The sequence below is a fragment of the Castor canadensis genome, chromosome 15, assembly GCF_047511655.1.
Source record: "Castor canadensis chromosome 15, mCasCan1.hap1v2, whole genome shotgun sequence".
NCBI lineage: Eukaryota > Metazoa > Chordata > Mammalia > Rodentia > Castoridae > Castor > Castor canadensis.
The window spans coordinates 392,591-412,005 of record NC_133400.1 but is presented as its reverse complement, the minus strand read 5'-3'; the positions used below and the strand labels follow the sequence as shown (position 1 = coordinate 412,005).

Below are 19,415 nucleotides of genomic sequence, written 5' to 3'. Positions count from 1 at the left end.
ATTGAGGAAGCCAGGGCTATGGGAGGTGGGGGCCTGACTGTGACTGAGGGAATGACCGCTGGTTCACCCTCCTGGAGGCCTCAGTGGCTCCGAAAAGTGTCGGGCTGAGCAGGTGGTTTGGTTTGCGGTACCCCCTGCTCCCACCCTCACACTGCAGAAATGAGACCAGGCAACAGAGCCACTGTACATTCATGTTCAGTCTCCACTATTGCTTGGAGTTAACTGGCAGCATCAGCTGTTGGCTAGTCATGTTTGAGGAGGTGCAGGGAAGCCTTCATGTGCTCTGGAGCTGAGCATCAGGAGACTGGCTCTCACATGCTGCCCCATGAGGATTCAGCAGTTACTGAGTTGACGGGGCCAAGGCCCCATGAGGCCAGTGGGCATTAATGAACTCGGCAGTGATGATAAATAGCATCTCAAAAAATCCGTGATGGACAAGTGTCGAGACTTTAGACTTCTTTTTGCTTTTAGAATTTGCACTTTTTTGAAGGCTACAAGTCAGGTAAGCCGGTCACATTGTAAAGGAAGACTAAATACTGTCTTGTTACCGGCTGTTACCGTGATTGTAACCTGGTACACACTAGGGAAGTGCTGTACCACTGAGCTGTAACTGCAGCCCTGGCTTTAGGTACTAACTTAGGGTTCCTCTTGGGGCACCGACATGGTCTTCTACCACAGGATCACAAAAGCAGCTGGACCAGCATGGGACCCCCCTCCACCCATCTTTCTCCATGGTAACGCTTCTGTTCCTTGTCCTGTTGGAGCAGTGGCCCCGCCTCCTCTTTGCATACCTGGATTTGGGTTGGGGAGAAGACAAGGTGGCAGTCTCTGTTCCTCTCACGAATCCCAGAGTGTCCCAAGGATATCAGCATGGACTGGTATGAGAGGTGGAGTTTGTTCTCACACTTCACGATGATATCTAAGAGATGTATGTTGACTGCCTGTGTATGTAGTGATAACAAGGGACATACAGAAGCTCCTCTGTGCTCCCATGAGCCATCGTCTGGTGTCAGGATTCTCTTGAATGAGGTGGTACAGATTTGACTGACTGCCTAGAGTCCTTGGTGACATATCTATTTCACGTGGTCCTTCCCTCCCTTTAAGGCCATATGATCCCAGCTTACACTTTACCTTGAACTTCTGCAGGTCTCCATAGCACCTCGGACGAATGCTGCCTTAGGCTTTGCTCAGATGCTCCCCCGAGACCAGTACCTCTTCACCAAGGAGCAGCTGTTCGAGCGCATGTGCATGGCCCTGGGTGGCCGTGCCGCTGAGGCCATCTCTTTCAGCAAGGTCACCTCTGGTGAGGGGCTAGCCCCAGGGGTCTGGACTTTCAGAGCACTTACGTTCATTTCTCTTTGCTCTGTGCATGTGATGGAGTGAACCTGATAGAAGATGTACACAGTGTAGCAGATGTAGTTTGAGCTGTGGCCAAGGGAAATTTGGAACTAGGCAATTTTCTTTTGGAGGAGGGGTAGTACTAGGGATTAAACCCAGGGCCTTGTGCATGCTAGGCCTCTTCAGCCATGCCCCCATGCTTTTGTTTGTATTTTATTTTTGAGATACAGTCTCAAAAGACCTTATAGGGCCTCGACTGACCTTGATCTCAAGATTCTCCTCCCGAGAGCTGGAATTACATGTCTGCACAACCACACCTGGCACTTAGCACTAAGCAAGAGTAGCTGTACAGAATTTACATATATGCAGATTGTAAATGCATTTAATTGGTTAATTATCCATTGTGGCTGCACAGAACTAGTTGAAATTGAAGCAGTTTCTCTGTTCTCAAGCTGTTATTCCACTGGAAAGTCCAGAGCAGTCACAGAGCCTAGGGACATCAAGCCTCGTGGATGACAGGTTTGCCTTGTGCATGCCTGGCCTTGTGCTTGAGCACTGCCCTAAGTGAGGCAGAAGGGCATCCTAAGCAGTCACTTGCAACCCAGGAGCATTTCTCAGTTAAGACTCTTTAAAAGCCTGGTTGTCATGGCTTACATCTATGATTTTAGCATCTCAGAGGTAGAGGTCAGGGGGATTGCAGTTTGAGGCCAGCCTAGGGAAAAAGTTAGCAAGATACCAACTCAATCAATAAAGAGCTGGGTGTGGTAGCGTTTGTCTGTCATCCTAGCTATGCAGGAAGTATAAATAGGATTGCAGTCCAGACTGGGCTGAGCATAAACGTGAGACCTTGTTTGAAAAATACTTAAAGCTAGAGCTGTGGCTCAGTTAGTAGAACACCTGCCTAGCAAGCATGAGGTCTGAGTTCAAACCCCAGTACCACAAAAAAGTTTCTCCTTCAAGGGGCAGTAACAAGGTGCAATGTCCCCATGTCTGCATGCGGATGTTCCCAGGCATGAAGTGTTCACAAAGGTGCCCTGCCAGTCCACAGACTCTGATGAGGTCTGGGGGCCAGGAACTCCTGTGCACATGAGGATGCCCCTTTCCTGACCCTGCATTCCAGGGGCCCAGGACGACCTGAGGAAGGTTACCCTCATCGCATACTCCATGGTGAAGCAGTTCGGAATGGCACCTCGCATTGGGCCAGTCTCCTTCCCTGAGGCACAGGAGGGTGTCACAGGCATTGGACGACGTCCCTTCAGCCAGGGCCTGCAGCAGATGATGGACCATGTGAGCTGGTTTGGGCCTCGGTGTTGTATATCTGCCCGTGGGGGAGAGGGGCATCTGGGCCTGTCAAGCTCTCTCAGAAGAGTGCTGTGTTGCAGTCTGATGTGGGTTTTCTCTCTTGGGCTCTGTTGACTGTTTTCTTGGATGAGAACCCTTAGAGGGTTCTGAATAACATTGTAGATGTGAATCCGAGAAGAATGTAAAATGAACACTTGGAGTGATGGAACCACTACACTGACCTATACATGCAAGGACAGGGTAGTGTCCAGACCTGTCTTAGGGCAGCTCTGACTCCCTGTGCTCTCGTGGCAGCTGAAGTACAGCAGAGGAAAAATGGGCCCTCCACTTTCCACCCACAGGGTGTGAGCACACTGTCCACTGCTCATCCTGAGAGATAAAGATGTGTTCTCGACCTGCACTTTGGTGTTGGAGCTGGCTGTTGGTAATAAGTCTGTGAACAGTGTCTGTCTCTTTCCTTCACAGGAAGCAAAGCTGCTGGTAGCTATGGCCTACAGACACACTGAGAAGGTGCTACTGGACAACCTGGACAAGTTGCAGGCGGTGAGGGCATCCAGGGCATTGGGTCCCATAGAGCATTTGAGATGCGTTCAGGTGTGGAAGAGGACAGCCAACCCAATCCCACCAGCTCAGATGGGGTCTGATGTCTCTCCTTCTTTTTATCATGAGCATGCCATTTCAGTTTCCTCAAAGTGGATTATGCTCAACCCTTGTGAACATGTTGTGCACAGTTTTAGATTTACAGAGAGGCTGCAATTCTAGTAGCGTCCCCTTATGTCCTGTATCTGTTCCCTATAGTTAACACCTTCGTTAGTATGGAACACCTTCACAACCCAGTGACTCCATACTAACACGTTATTAGCTCAGGTGCACACTGGACTTACATTTGGCTCTTCCTCATTATCCCTTTCCTGCCCACGGTCTGACAGGACCTACAGTTGTAACATTTTTAGGCTCCTCCTGCCTGTGACAGTCTCTCAGATCTTCTTGTTCTGATGACCCTGGCTGTCCTGAGGGTGGTATGGTGTTGTATGGGATACACTGACATTTTCTCAGTGTGGGTCCTCAGTTTGGGGAGGACAGCCCCAGAGGTCATACTTTGTGTCCCTGGGTTATGATAACTCCCTCCCAGAGCGCAGTAGAGGAGATGGCTCTTTGTGCCACTTGAAGATGGACAGGAGGAACAGCTGGCAGCTGTTTCTTAGCTTCCTCTTGTTTCCTTAAAATGAGGTAGCTAAGCCTGGCATGGCAGTTGCATGTCTATAATCCCAGCACTCAGGAGACTGAGGTGGGAGGATCATGAGTTTGAGTCCAGCCTGGGCTACATAATGAGACCCTGTCTCAGAATTTAAAAAAAAAGATTGGAGGTGTGGCTCAGGTGGTAGAGCTCCTGCTAAGCCCCGACTTCAAACCCTAGTAACACTAAAAGAAAGAAAATGGAGGCAGCTGCTGTATTGGGCAGGAATTGTGTTTCCGGCCTTCAGTGTTGGCCCTGAACCAGAGCACCTGCCTCTCCAGGCGCTGTGGGCAGCACAGTCTCAGGCTGAAGCAGGCTCTGCATGGGAACGAGGTACACATTGTTGGCCAGTGCTGCACTGCATGGGAACGAGGCTGGGGGTGGGCATCCCTCTGACTGTAGGGTAAAACTGCTTCTGTTTAGACTGAACTTGTAGTCAGTAGGCTCTGGTTCTTAGGACTTACCATAGCAGCCAGTTCGGGGGGAGGGTCACCATTTTGTCCAGAAATGTGGAAAATGGGGCTGGAATGCAGCTCAATGGTAGAGTACTTAACTAGCATGGGTTCCATCCCCAGCACCAAACAAAAAGGAAAATGTGGGAGAGTTTTGCTGTAACCAGCAAGATGTGGCTGTGGACGCAGGACCTTTAGGATGCCTTAAAATAGTTTCCAGGGCTATATTTGAAGTGCCAGAAGCCCCCACCCCCATTGTGAGCCCTCCCAGCTCTCATGCCTCTGTCAGTACCCGTCTCCCTAGGTTCTAGTAGGGAGGCTCCACACTTTTCATCCCTCTTCCCCACAGGCACACATACCTTGTTTAGTGAAGGAATGCAGTTGCCAAAAATAAGCAGAAATTTTGAAAGGAAGTAGAGAAATTAATGAGACTGGCAGCTGGCAGATCACTTCCAGGGTTGAGACAGGGAGCCATTCTTCTTTACGTGAGCTGTGTTCACGACTCTGCTTCCTTGGGAAAGTGGCCTGTGGAGGTGTCCTGCCCACAGACAAGCTCCCATGCCACTGGGATACAGAGAGGCCTCTGTGGAATGTGTCCCCTTGTGAGCTGCAATACTCTCAAAGGCTCTTGTCTTGTCTGTGTCTCAGGGACTCACACACTGCTTTGTTTGTTCTTTCTAGCTGGCGAATGCCCTTCTGGAAAAGGAAGTGATAAACTATGAGGACATTGAGGCCCTCATTGGCCCGCCGCCCCATGGGCCTAAGAAAATGATTGCCCCACAGAGGTGGATCAATGCCCAAAGGGAGAACCAAGCCTCTGGGGAGGAGGAGGCGGCTCCACAGATAGTTGGAGCTCCTCGACTGCACCTGTGGTGATCCGGGAACTGCTCACCTCGCCATTCAGTTCCTTTCAGCCCTCAGTGGTTTCTACTGAAGGGCTTCTATTTATTGGTTTCCCCTATCTATGGGTAGTAAATTTCTTTGCTGAACTGACTGACTGAACTTTGCATTTGTACCACACTTCCCCTGTGGGGAGGAATTTCAGCACTTATATGAGAGTGCCTATAGAGTCTCAAGCTCCCAGGGTTTAGACAATGTCTCCACGTGTGGCATTGTGGATGTGACCCACCTCAAAACTGTGGTGTGCCTGTGTGTACCTGAAGCTTGGGCATGGCCCATCCCTGTCCTGTGATTGCCTCAGAATGCTAACAGATGAAAGGACTCTGTGAACCAACTGCCCTTGTCCTCATGCTGCTCACTCTTCAAGGGGATTACAGAGGATGACTGGGCTCTGGGCCCTAGAGAATTCAAACACTGCCACCTACCGCCATGTAGACGGTGTGTCGAGAGCCTCTCCTCACTGTTCTGTCCTGCTGCTTCAAGGACACCTTTTTTGTTTGTTTTTTTGGTGGACCTGGGTTTGAAATCAGAGCTTCCACTAGCGAAGTAGGCACACTACCACTTGAGCCATATCTCCAGTCCATTTTGCTCTGCTCATTTCAGAAACAGTTTGCTCAGGCTAGACTCAAAACAATCCTCCCGATCTCAGCCTCCCAAGTAGCTAGGATTACAGGCTGAGCCACCAGTGTCCAGCAGGTTTGTGTTTGGTCACAGGATCTTGTTTTCAGTTTATACCATGAGCCCTCCCCTTCTGTAGGAATCTGGGCACAGGCCACACAGGCATGAAGGCCCAGGTAAGCCACCAGCACTCACCTGCCTCCACCCTCCTTGTGCAGTGGCATTTGCAGTACGGATTATAGTCACTTCCAGACAGGAGATTGTTCTCTTGTTGCCCAGCACTTGTAGCCAAGGAAGCTGCTGGCAGTACAGGGGCAGGTGCCAGAGTTGCAGTACTTGGGTGAGGGAGGGAAAGCTTTGGCCTTAACCCCAGTTCTCCACACTTACTACCAAAGATTAGCACATAGAAAGGTGGGGGGGGGGTTATTTTTATTTTTATTTTTTTTGCAGTGTTGGGGCTTGAACCCAGGGCCTTGCACTTGCTCTGCAGGTGCTCTACCACTTGAGCAACTCTGCCAGAAAACATCCAACCTTTTTTGTTTTGTTTTTTTTTGGCAACACTGGGGTTTAAATTCAGGGCCTCACGCTTACTTGGCAGTTGCTTTTACCTCTTGACACTCCACCAGCACTCAAGTTTTTGGGTGGTGGCTTTACCCCATGGGGAATTGATAAAGTGGACATGGCGTAAAGAACATCAAAATGGCCCATGTCCGTCTACCCTTTAGGAAGTCGTTTGCTGAGTACCAGGTGATGCTTGGCCAGCACAAAGGGCCACAATGCAGTTGAAAATGCAGCCAACTCAAGAGTGGAGTAAGTTACAGTCTGACCTCCCAAGGACTCACTGGTATGAGTGGACTCTGGCTGTCCCTCTAATTAGCAGAAGTGTGTTGACTAGCCTTTGGCCCTTTGACCATCCTTGGTGATCTGCTGTGTGCCTCACTTGTGATCAGAATGGTACAGGGGCAGCTGGGCAAGGTGGTGCATGGCTGTAATCCCAGCACTTGGGAGGATTGCAGGTCTGAGACCAGCCTGGGCTGCATAGCGAGATCCTGTCTCAAAAAAAGAAAAAATAGAGTCTGCCTACCAAGTTGAGGCCATGAGTTCAAACCCCAATATTGCAAGGGGGAAAAAAAAAAAAAGAGGGCTGGAGGTGCCTCCAGCTTTAGAGCAGCTGCCTAGCAAGTGTGAGATCCTCAGTTTAAGCCCCAGTACTGCAAAGAAAGAAAGGAGAGAGCAAGAAAATAAAAAACAGAAAAAAGGTACTGAGATACTTGCCAGCTGCTGATCTTGTGCTGCAACCATACTGTGCCCTATGCCTCTTAGGTGTTAGAGGTGAGGGCTCCAGTAATAGCACTTGGGCTCCTGAGCAGCTGGGTTGTCAGTGCTGGGACCACAGAGAAACCAGGCTTAGTCTTGATGCTCGGTCTAGTGACCAGCAGAGAAGGCACGGTGAAGCCTGTGTTTACGTCTATGATCCATCTTCTAGCTGGGTGTTCGACATCTGACATCCCTTGTAGACACAAGCACATGCTCAAGTAGGAATGTATATTTAACACGATCCCAGAAAGGCCCAGGTCATTAAAGGAAAAAGAAAAATTCTAAAATCATACCTGTTCTCTCTAATCTGCGCTCATAAATAAATGTTTTCAATTCAGGTAATGATGTACTTTGTTTTTCCCTGACATTAGCATTTCTCATAGTACAGGCATCTTCAACCTAGCCCCATCTGATTTATGTATAGGCTATAGAATTTGGAAAGCTCTGTGATAGTATCTTTTCCTTAACTTGTTTTCCTAATGCAACCATCAGCCCGTATTTAGATGGTCCATTTTTAGTATGCTAACATTGACAGTACAATGTTTGCTAAACACAAACTGCTATAGTAACATAATTCTTTTCCTGCAACTATGATACTAGTTTTTTTTTTTTTCCTTCAAAACTCAGGATTGTATGTCTGAAAGAGTTCCAGATGCTGAAAGACAAGCTGCTATTGACTGTATTAGGTTGGAGTTCTCTGAAGCCCTGAGACCCCCTGGGAATTGCTGTCAGGAAGCAGCAGCAGAGAAGGGAGGAGTCAGTGCAGGTGCAGCTTGGCTTGGAATGAACAGGTCACAGCCTTGAGAAATTGAAGTAAATCCTGCAAGGACTCAAACCTATGCAGAGCATGCTTCTGCTCATTGGGAGTGTTTATCCAGGAACTATTGCTCCTAGGGATACTGCAGGCTCAAACCTAGGATAGAGCTCTTAAGAGTTGTGTCTGTGGAGTTCTGTACCCAGCTGGACAAGAAATGTGCCTACATTGCCTGCAGCTAGATTTAAAAACCCTTGCACCCACCAAGTTTGTGTAACTTTATTAATCTTTCCTAGTGGCAAAGCTGAGTGTGCTTTCAGCAGAATTTCATATCAGAATTTTTGTCTCATTTTTCATACTTCTTAAAGGTAAGTGGAGGGTTCAGGTCTAGAAAAGTTGGATTCTGAGTGTAAAGTTTGGTTTTGTACAGCAGAGTAAAGTTTTCAATTTCCAACTTTAGTTCCTTCCAGCTACCTTGATTTTGAGTAGCATTTCTATTTCAGACCTCCAACTGCATGTCCCAGGCAGCTCCTCAGTTAGGAGCAACTGGAGCTTAAATGCAGGTGCTTGTTGGGGCAGATGGAATTGCATGAGCCTGCAGGTCTGTCCAGAAAGAGAAGTTGGGGTTGGGGATGGGCATGTCTTTGAGATCAGAGACAGCAAGGTCCCTGGTTGGAGCATTGAAAGGAGTTAAGAAAGACAGGATAGGTGATTGCTGTGTTCAAAGAATCCTGTACTGAATGAATATAAGCATTTTTTCAGGTTTTCTCTGGAGTTACCTGTTGCAGTTATGTCTCCAGAATGGAGTCAATGTAGGTTTAAACCCAGTTTCATTGGATAAAGTGGTTGGTGAAGGGAGGACAATAAGCTTTTTTCCAAGGTTTTTGTGAAGATTCAGGAGAAATGTAATATTCATTCACTCTCTTCCCTTCTTTTTCTGCTGAGTTGAAAGCCCTTGACCACCCTGGCTTCTACCATATCTCCTAGAAGAGCCCTGTAAAGTCTACCAATTGGCATCATTAACTTACCACTCTTGAGTTTGCAGCCTTAACACAGTTCACTCTCCCTGCAACTCCTCCCATTTCACAGACTGGAAAAACTCAAACAATACCCAAAATCTCAAAACAAAAAAAGGTAGAACCTGACACTCCTGCTGACTTGTAGGCCATTGATCCTCCAGTTAACCCATCTGTTTGTGGAAAATGGTCAACTAGAGACTTTAAAGGTTTCCTTCACAGATGGATGCCACTGATGGTTGACAGAAGTGCTTTCATTTACATCCTTATTTGGCCAGAGTGGCTTAAGCGGTAAGAGCACCTGCCCAGCAAGCCAGAGGCCCTGAGTTCAAACCCCATTGCTGCCAAAAAACACCAAAGAGGGCTTATATTATCCTTGTTTCATAATTGAGCACACATCCACATGTGTGCTCTGTTTAAAATACTTCTTTAGGTTTTTTATTTTGGGGTGAATTTAGAGAGAATTTTTTTTTTCTTATGGCACTGGGGCTTGAACTCAGGGCCTCACCCTTGCTAGGCAGGGGTTCTTACCACTTGAGCCACTCACTCCACCAGCACTAAATGTGTGCTCTAAATGGTAGAACTATGGTTTGAACTTCCCAAGTAGGCTCAGTGCATTTGTCTGAACATCCTGTCTTTCTGATCATAAACTTACTCAGTGAATAACAACTCGATTTTTCTAACACACAAGGATCTCTTAATATAAGGCAGAGAATTACCATCAACCTTTTTATTCAGTGCAGGCACAGGCCTCCACTGTTTTTTTGTTTGGTTTGGTTTTTTTGTGAGATTGATTTGAACTAAGGGCTTTGCACTTGCAAAGCAGGCATTCTACCACGGGAGCCATGCCTCAAGTCTGTTTTGCCCTGGTTATTTTGGAAATGGGGGTCTTGTGAACTTACTTGTCTGGGCTAGCTCCCTTATCTCAGCCTCCCGAGTAGCTAACAAGAGCAGGCCCAGCTCAAGTTTCTCAGTGCAATGTTTGTTTTTGTTTTTGTTTTTTTTCCCCTGTTGCTGGGGATTGAAACTAGGGCCTTATCCCTGCTAGGCACTTTCCCACTGACCTCCACGCCCAACCCCATGTAATTTTTAAAATGTGGGTTTTTGTCAGGACAAAGCCTGGTGATGGGGGATGATGAGGCAAAGAGCGCTGTATTGCTGGTGACTGCGGACTTGTCCCCAACTGATGAACAGGGCCACAGGACATGGGAGTGTGCCTGACTGCTTCATGTTTTTTGTTGCAGGTAAGCATGTGATATTTGCAACTGCTTACGCCTATCCTCAGAGAAGGCAGAGAAGTCTCCTAAATCTGGGGCAAAGGCCAGTGGTGGCTCATTTAGTGACCGCGGATTAAATATGAGTGTGAAATACCAAATGCCCAGCTTGCAGGAAACACCCTATTAGCCGGGCTCCAGCGGCTCACGCCTGTAATCCTAGCTACTCAGGAGGCAGAAATCAGGAGGATCGCGGCTCCAAGCCAGCCCCCTTCGCGAGACCCTATATGGAAAAAAAAAAATCACACATCAAAAAAGGGGGCTGGCGGTGTAGGCCCTGTGTTCAGAGCCCAGTATATAAAAAAAAAAAAACAAAAACAAAAAACCTAGCTTTAGCTAAAGAAAGCCTAAGTGTTCCAGATGAGTGGGAGATGAACGCGGGACCCCTAAGGCTTGAGGGGGCTAACTCCAAAGTTTTTAGAACTTTCCTGTTCCCGCGCCTCTAACGCACCGCGTCTCAACAGCAAAATCTCCAGAAAGCTACTCCGCCAGTCGTCCTTTCGCCTGGGACGGCTGCACTGCCATCGACTCAGGAGGTCCCGCGACTGCGACTGCGAGAACAGAGTAAGACCGGCCGAGACGCTGCCGCGTCTGACAGCGGTAGGACGACCCGGAAGGTGCGGCTGCAGCGTCACTTCCTCCCTCCCTTACGCTGATTGGACAGGGCGTTGCAGCGCTTCTGATTGGCCAGGCCCCCTGCCATCCCAAAGTGCTTTGCGGCCCCACTTCCTTTCCGCTCGGCGGTTCTCCTGTGTAGGAGGTGAGTGTCCCTTTTTGCCGCCATTGGGCTTCATCCGCCTCTATCCACTGCCATCGGCTCGGTGCTGCCACTCTTGCGGCCATGGTGGAGGCTCCACGGCTCCACAGACGGCATTGGGCCAGGGCCCAGGCGGGAGGGCTCGGGGTGGTGACCCGGGGTGCCGGCCTACACTCGCCGCCTTCTTCACGGCCGTAGGCAGCCATGGCGCCCAGCCGGAATGGCATGATTCTGAAGCCACACTTCCACAAGGACTGGCAGCGACGAGTGGCCACTTGGTTCAACCAGCCAGCCCGGAAGATCCGCAGGTACACGACGGGCGGGCTGGATACGCAGACCCGGCGTCCGAGGCCGTGCGGGGTCCGCTGGGGCGCTGCCGGGAGAGGGAGCGGCCACCCCCGAGGGGCGGGCGCTGCGGGGTGGTGACTGTCGCTTGCCTTCCCTGCCAGACGCAAGGCCCGGCAAGCAAAAGCGCGCCGCATCGCCCCCCGCCCCGCGTCTGGACCCATCCGGCCCATAGTGAGGTGCCCCACGGTGCGGTACCACACCAAAGTCCGAGCTGGCCGGGGCTTCAGTTTGGAGGAGCTACGGGTGAGTGGCTGGGCCGCGTTTCACAGGTGGCTTCGGGCCTTAGCTGTTAGTCTCGGTGACATGATGACATTCTCCGGAATCGCTGCACTGCGTTGATGAAAGCGCACTTGAACCCTTTTCCATCTGACACTGAGCATTTCGCTGGGGCCTACGGAGAGGGGATCCGCGGGGCCTAATAACGCCTCTCCTGGGCAGGTGGCCGGCATTCACAAGAAGGTGGCCCGGACCATTGGCATCTCCGTGGACCCCAGGAGGCGGAACAAATCCACAGAGTCCCTGCAGGCGAACGTGCAGCGGCTGAAGGAGTACCGCTCTAAGCTCATTCTCTTCCCCAGGAAGCCCTCGGCCCCCAAGAAGGGAGATAGCTCTGTGAGTGCCGCTGCCCGGGCGGGAAGTGTGTGGGAGGTGTCTGAGGCTTGGTTTAGGTGTAAATGGCCTTGTTCAATTGGGACAAAACATATGCCTGCGGCCTTTTATTCTCCAAAATGCTGTCACGTCGGAGGAATAGAATTGACGTGTAATGAAAAGACAAGCCCTAAGTATTCGTAGGCTAACACTAGCACTGCCAAGGTACCCCGTTATGCTCCTCCACCACCATCTCTTTCTACTTGGGGTAGTGGTGGAAGCTGCCTGATTTGGAGCCAGCGTTTTGCCATTGATACCATTTGCCTCTTAAGATGCTTTGTGTCAACAAACTTTGGAGGGGTTCTAGGAGAACCTTGCAAGACAAGGTTGGCAGTGTCCATCAGTGGGCTTCCTGGGAGTGGGATTAAGGGGTAGGTTTGCAGGACAGACTGAACTTTCACCTGTGCCTCCAACTTAGTCAGTTGAACAGAGAAGTCGGCACACACAATCTCTAGATGAGCACCACTGCACATACAGGCAGCGGTTTCTCCCAGAACAGGAGACCTGGTAACGCAGTGGGCTCTTTGTGGGCAACAAGCAGGAGATTCCTAGGAACGTGAACCTGTACTCACTTGACTCTTACTCACACATAGGCTGAAGAACTCAAGTTGGCCACCCAGCTGACAGGACCAGTAATGCCCATCCGGAATGTAAGTGGACAGTTGATTTGCTCATTCTCGGGTCCTGGTAGTAATGACTAGATTGGCAGATGAATGAGTGGTGTGTGTTAAGATAGGCATCAGGATGAAGGGTGCAGATGGGGTGGCTATGAGATTTGTAGGTTGGCAAAGGAAGGTTCCTTTAGCTTGGGAGCAGCATCCCTGAATTCCTATCAGATGGGTTCCTTGATGGCTTTGCCCTTTTAAGAAGTTTTGATGAGCCTCACTTATCACTCCTACTCTGTTGGATCCCGTCATTATTGTTGAAGCCAGGCCACCTGCAGCCCTCTGGGGATGAGGATGCTGGTGATCTGTGACTGCCCAGAAAGTAGCCAGGAGAGGTGATGTTGACTGGGTGCTTCTGATCCTCAGCATTGCCTGCCTTCTCAAAGTGCCCCCTTCACACTTTTGCCTCTGTTTTTTTCTTTCCTTTTTTTCTTTTTTTTTTTTTTTTTTTGCTAGGACTTAGGGCTTTGTGCTTGCTAGGCAGGTGTTGTAGAGACTTCTCTTAAATCCCAGGGAGCATGGTGCAGTGGGCTGGGCCTTGCTTGCTCACTGCAGGTGTGACTTGACCATTTTCCTCTCTCATAGGTATACAAAAAGGAGAAAGCCAGGGCCATCACAGAGGAGGAGAAGAACTTCAAAGCCTTTGCTAGCCTTCGAATGGCCCGTGCCAATGCCCGACTCTTCGGCATCCGTGCAAAAAGAGCCAAGGAAGCTGCAGAACAGGACGTTGAGAAGAAAAAATAAGGCATTGTTGAAGCTTAGTAATAAACCCTCAGGAAAACTAAGGCTTAGTCTCCGTGTGCTGTGTTTTGTGTGAGCAATAATAATCTATGTGTTGACAGCCTGGGTATCCTATTATCTATTTCAGCACTGTTTAATAATTGCTGATTGAATGACAGCTTTCTTGAGAGGTTTTGAAGCCTACCTTGGGCGGGGAAGGGCACTAGAGGTACAAACAGCTATATTTAAGTTCTTTCATAGGTGATTTTTGGTGCCTTTTTTGGGAATCAAACTTGCTAGGCACTGAGCTGCAGAGCAGCCCTAAGGTTGTGTTTTCAACCAGAACAGTTTCCAGTTCAGGCACCCATGGTGCCATCTCATGTAGTAAGGTCTTTGCCTGACCAGGCAGCATTTGCCCTGTATGTCTTGTCACCTGTAGAAGGCTGGCCTCTGGCCATCTCTTATCTAGAGCTATTGCTCCTGCACTGGGGCCAGGTGGCAGCCAGGATGGTGGCATTCACTTTGTTCCAGATGTGCCTTGCTCTGCCTGTATTTTGCAGTGTGGTGTCTGGCGTTCTCTTACCCATAAGAGGCCCTTATCTGCTGTGGCCTCTGAAAACTGAGTCTTGTCTGACACTCTAACTTTGCTAGGTGTAGATCTTTGAGTTAATGCCTGTTACCAACATAAGAAGATTCCCTTTCATCTTTGCTGTGTTAGTGAAACTTAGCACCTGGTCTGCAGTGCCCCTTGGCCAGGAAGTAGATTCAGAGGATCTTTGCCTGACATTTTCACATCTGAAAATGTCCTGATGTTTATACTCACCTTATGTCCTGGAGATGACCAGGCTGTACAACTTGAGCTTATTGCTTGCATACCTGAAGCCAGAGGACATGAGGGCTGCTCTGTCCAGGGAAGTTCTGCTATGCTGTGCTTGGGATCCTGAGCTGCATGCTCCCTCAAAGGGTGGGATGGCCCAGCAGCAGGAGGTTCAGTTCTTCATTCAGGGAGCACAGGTGCCTCTAGGGCTGGCCTAGTGGCTCCAGTGGTAGAGCACCTACCTAGCAAGCTTGAGGCCTGAGTTCAAAGTCCAGTACCACTTGGCCTGTTAACCCAGTGTTATAACCCAGTGCTCATAGTGGTGGAACTGACTTCTGCCACCTCCCCCACCAGGTCAGCCAGAAGCCCACAGGGACTGGCTTCTGGGAAAGCAAGGCCTGGCAGTGGGCCTGTGAACCTGGATGATGGGGAGCCACAGTCACCCTACAGAGCAGATGTGTTTTCCTTGTTTCACAGCTAGGAAAGTGCCTGGGGCTTGTAAGTTCTCCCAAAGATGTGCTCAATTCACTAAAATCCCTGGCAGGAGAGAGTGGTGAGCTAATGAACTCTGAGGAAGCTACAAGCCATCTTAGGTCAATCAGGACCGCCCTAGATGTTAAACCCAGTCTGGCTCAGGTGTAGCAGGAATGCTCAACCTGTCACCTTCAAGGTGGGACTCCACCTTTGGTGTAAGCTCCCCATGCTGGGGATTCTAGGGTGACTGGCCTTGTGCAAACCATTGAGATCACTCCTGACCATGAAGTGCAGCCACTGAGCACGTGCTTGGACAGGAAGCAAAAAGTGCATTCTGCTGTTCCTGAAGGGGCTGCTGTCATGGTTCTCATCCCATGAGGCAGAGAACTGCTGACTGGTGGAATCTTGAGTACATCCCCTGCCCTGAGCCCTCACTCTCAGGTACTGAGGGAGTCTGCAAGGACCCTGAGTCTCTGGAGAGGGCAATGCCTAGATTCCATCTTCACCAACCCTTGGGAGCCCCTCATGCTGTGCCAGCTCCCAGTCACTGGGAAACAAAGCAAGTTGGTCATTTGGTTCCAAGCACGGGAACACATACAGTTATTAACTTGTGCTGCTGGGAAGGAGACTGTCATAGACCCTGCGCTCTGGGCAGCCTTGCAGGAGCTTGGTTTTGTACCTTGCATCTCCCACAGGGACCCAGAGCCAGTGGTGGCTGTTGCCAACATGCCCTGGGTGGCCACCAAGGGGTGTGAGGCACCAGCTTTTGCAGATGTGGAGGACAGCCCCAGTTTTAGCTTGCATCTCTGATCATGGGCGGGGGTTGAGCACCTTGTTTTAAGACTTAGGCTCTTTGCCCATTTTCAGATGATCAGCTCTGGCCTAACAGGAGCTGTAAATATTTTTTCTCAGTTTATTATTTTTCTAACTATTGATAGACATTATGAATTTTAATTTCCCAGGCTTTTTTCCTTTTAGATTATTTTGAAATTATATATGCTGTAGTTTTGAACTTGGAGGGGAAGTGTGCAGCTCTGTGACTGTTGCCTATCCAAGCAGAACTTTAGTTTGAATCTGGTTACCCTGTAGTTGCTTTGTTGAACATATATATAACTGCAGTCACTTAAAAAGGAAGAATTAGCGAGGCATGTGGCAGGTGCCTATAATCCCAGCCCTCATGCTACTACTTGTGTCATACCCCAGCCCTTTTTACTTTAGTTATTTTTCAGACAAGGTCTCACTTTTTGCCCACAGCCAGCCTTGGGCCACTACCCTCCTAACCTATCCCTCCTGCCTAGCTGGGATTTCGGTTGCAAACCACCATGCCCAGTTTATTTGTTGAGATAGGGTTGCGCTTTTTTTTGGCGGGGGGATTGGACTGGGGTTTGAAGTCAAAGGCTTCACACTTGCAGAGCAGGTGCTCTATTCTTTGAGCCGAACCTCCAGTCCATTTTGCTCTGGTTATTTTGGAGATGGGGTCTCTCACTTGCTTAGGCTGCCCTGTAACTGAAATCCTCCCAAGTAGCTAGATTACAGGTGTGAGCCATCAGGCTCTCACTAACTTTTTGATATCCATCTCCTGAATAGCTGGGATTACAGGTGTGAGTCACTGAGCTGGTTCTGTGATGGAGCTTTGCCTAGCATTTGTAAGGCACTGGGTTTGATCCTCAGCACCATGAAATAAATAAATAAAGGCTATAGGAGAACCATAGGCCATGATAGTCCATTATATGGAAGAAAGAAGCGTGGGATGGAAGAGCAGCCCCACAGCTTCCGCTCTCCCCAGAAATGGTGCTCATAACCACACCCCAGCACAAATGGCTGGCCTTGTTATTTATTTATTTATTTTTGTGGTACCGGAACTTGAACTCAGGACTTACACCTTGAGCCACTCCACCAGCCCTTTTTTGTGAAGGGTTTTTTCAAGAAGGGTCTCGTGAACTATTTGCCCAGGCTGGCTTTGAACCACGATCTTCCTGATCTCTGCTTTCTGAGTAGCTAGGATTACAGGCGTGAGCCATTGGCACCTGTCATGTTTTTATAAAAACAGATAGGGCCACACTGAGCCCCCGCGTGCCCTGCACTTCCAGTTCACCTGGGTGAGCCTCAACCCACCCTGAAGGGACAGATGGCACTTTATTTGCACAGTCTTCTGCAGGAAGGAAACCTGGAAGTGCTGCTGCTTTAATTTGCATTTGTCTGACCCTGAAGCCAGGCCTTGCCACAGCGTCTTCACCATCCACCTGTTGCACTGTATTGCCACGTTCATCCTTTTCTTGAATTTTAGCAGCTCCTTGTACGTTAAGGCAACTTTACCTTGTATCATATATTGATTCCCCACCACTCCCTCTTTGCTATTTTCCTCCCCCACCCCGCTTTTTGGGACAGGATCTCATCATGAAGTCCAGGTAGGGCTAGAACTTGAGATCCTCCTGCCTCAGCTTCCTGAGAGCTGGGATTACAGACATGAATAACCATGATCGGTTTTCTGATTTTCATGTGAGTCTTCTTATATTCCAGGAGTTGCATGGGAAAGGGGCAGAGTGTTTCTTTTGGGAGTCAGGATAGACTGACTGACTCCCAGACTGACGGACTGGGTTCTGAGTGCATGCCGGTCATGTCTGGCTTTCCAGCCTCAGAACCCTCTGTTGGGGAATTTTCTTTAGAACCTTGGTGAGCGGTAGAGCCGTTCCCTCTGAAAAAGCCACGGGCCACTTCCAACTCTCCCAGACTCCCTGGGACAAGGCATGGCCATGCGACCCCAGTCTCCACCAGTCCCACACTGTGAAGCACAGTGGGCAGCAAGGGCCATCCTCTGTCCTGGGTGGGAACTGTGTCCAGGGCCCATCCTCACCATAGCCTCCCAGTACAGGAAGTCCCCAGTGTCCTCATCTTGTGCTCAGTCAGCCATAATCATTTTTGGTTGCTTAGAACAAGACCTGATGACACCTGAGGCACTGACCCAGCACTGGCTCAGCCATCTGTTAGGACAAGTGACTCTCACACCAGCACAGCAGAAACTGATTCACAGGAAGTCAGGTAGACATGGAGGGGCAACATGACAACAGGTAGAGGAAGAGAGAGCAGGCATTTGGAGTCTGCTGTGTGCCAGGCAGAGTTCAGGCCAGCTCTGAACTCTAAAGGACAAAAAGCTGTGCATCTCTCTTGACTTCGTGGAGTTTCCACCCTAGACACAGGTGCATGTCTGCCTCACAGGTTGCTGAGGGTAGTTAATGAAAATAAGAAGCCTGGCCGGGTGCCAGTGGAAGGCAGAGATCAGGAGGATTGTGGTTCGAAGCCAGCCCAGGCAAATAGTTCGAAAGAACCTATCTCGAAAAAACCCATCACAGAAAAGGGCTGGTGGAGTGGCTCCATGTGTAGGCCCTGAGTTCAAATCCCAGCACTGCAAAACAACAACAACAACAAAAAGAAGCCTGCTCAGGGCCTGAGCAGCTCCTCCCTCTCCTGCAGATGGTCTCATGAACCCTGGGAGATCTTGGTGAGCTAGGGCCTCGGATTCTCCTGGGGCTGTCACTGCACAGCCTTCTCCAAACCCCCTTCCTGGGAAAGGCTCAGAGCCTGGCCACCACACAGTCTAGGGGACCCACCTGCAGAACCTGTAGTTTGGGGGTCTGGGGAACAATCGTGCCTGCAGTCTAGAGATCACTCAGTGCTCAGTCCTTTGGGAGAAGGTACCAATCTGCCCCTTGCAGCTGGGGCCTCTGCCAACCCCCTTCTCCTTTTTAGCCTTCAGTTTCCACATCTGCAGAACAGACATACTGCCAGCAACATAGCTGGGGAAACAGAATGTAGCCAAGCCTGATAGGTCCTTGCCTTCTGGAGAGTTCCCCAGAACAAGGTGCTTCCCAGGGAGGGGGAGGCAAAACTAGGTTACTGAAGAAAGGCACCAAAGAGTGGAGGGAAATGTCCGAGCCTCGTCCCAGCCACTCTTGCCAAGAATATCATCAAAGCCCCAGATGAGTCAAGCGAGAATAAACCGTGACGTCCATCAGTCAGGACCCACCTGGGCACGCTGTCCCTACATGGTCCTGCCTGCCACCTTGGTCCATGCTGCCATTGCCACCAGAGGATCCGGATCTCCCTACTTCTTCCCCAGCCTGGGGCTGGCAGCCACTGGTCTGAACCCCAGTGGTCCAACCTGCCATACTCCTACCCTTGTGAGAACCCCTCTTCCACAGGAGGCCAGACAAGCAGCTTCCCGTGGAAGACTGCAAAGGCAATGGCAGGCTGTTGTCCAGGGCTCTATCTCTCCCTCCTCCTCTTCCATCCTCCCTCTCCCTCCACCTTCCTCTTCCTGCTGTCCTCGCTCCCTTTCTCTCTCCCTCTCCTCCCCCCTCTCTCTTGTGTCACCTGGGGAAGCCCACTGGGTCTTGGGAGCAGCCCTGAGGCCCTTGACCAGGGGAGAATCCTGGAAGCAGATCTTCTCCCACCACATCTGGAGGGACCCACGCGCGAGCCCACAGGCTCCTGACACACAGTTCCTGCGCGATGGTAAATGTCTGTGGCGTCAGCGGCTGTGTTGCGGGGAATTTGTTACACAGCAGCGGCTAATACGCCACAGTTGCTTCCCCACAGCACAAAGCCTGTGATTCTTCAAAGTGAGCGCGACCTTTTCCTCCATACGGCCTTGTCTTCTACTCCTACTCAGCCTCCTGCAGACTGAGGAAGCAGCCCTGCCGGGTCAGGCTCGTAGCCCATTGCTGGCCACTACACAGTCCCCACATGTCATGAATGTGCTGTGAGGCCTCAGCTGGTCT

General features: G+C 50.1%; 2 protein-coding genes and 1 non-coding gene across 6 annotated transcripts in view; all 3 read left to right on the top strand.

Moving 5' to 3' along the window:
- The window catches only part of Spg7 (SPG7 matrix AAA peptidase subunit, paraplegin), a 60,981-nt gene extending 55,663 nt beyond the window's left edge, over window positions 1-5,318 (top strand). For 3 of the 4 annotated variants that reach the window (XM_074055470.1, XM_074055469.1, XM_020173581.2), the window contains 4 exons: window positions 1,147-1,303; window positions 2,459-2,625; window positions 3,106-3,183; window positions 5,011-5,318. In XM_074055470.1, the coding sequence (XP_073911571.1) occupies window positions 1,147-1,303; window positions 2,459-2,625; window positions 3,106-3,183; window positions 5,011-5,205 (597 nt within the window). In that variant the 3' untranslated portion in view covers window positions 5,206-5,318. Of the gene's footprint in view, window positions 1-1,146; window positions 1,304-2,458; window positions 2,626-3,105; window positions 3,279-5,010 lie in introns of all 4 variants that reach the window. The other variant, XM_074055468.1, reaches the window with a different exon arrangement.
- A 5,498-nt stretch (window positions 5,319-10,816) lies between these two features.
- On the top strand, window positions 10,817-13,411 carry Rpl13 (ribosomal protein L13). Its single transcript, XM_020173532.2, has 6 exons — window positions 10,817-10,968; window positions 11,164-11,273; window positions 11,415-11,556; window positions 11,752-11,925; window positions 12,555-12,611; window positions 13,212-13,411. Exons 2-6 carry the CDS (start codon window positions 11,170-11,172, stop codon window positions 13,368-13,370), a joined length of 636 nt encoding a protein of 211 aa, XP_020029121.1. The 5' UTR covers window positions 10,817-10,968; window positions 11,164-11,169; the 3' UTR covers window positions 13,371-13,411.
- LOC141417684 (small nucleolar RNA MBII-202) lies at window positions 11,618-11,698 on the top strand. Its single transcript, XR_012442328.1, has one exon. It is a non-coding gene; the product is annotated as a small nucleolar RNA MBII-202 (small nucleolar RNA).
- Window positions 13,412-19,415: the final 6,004 nt, after the last annotated feature.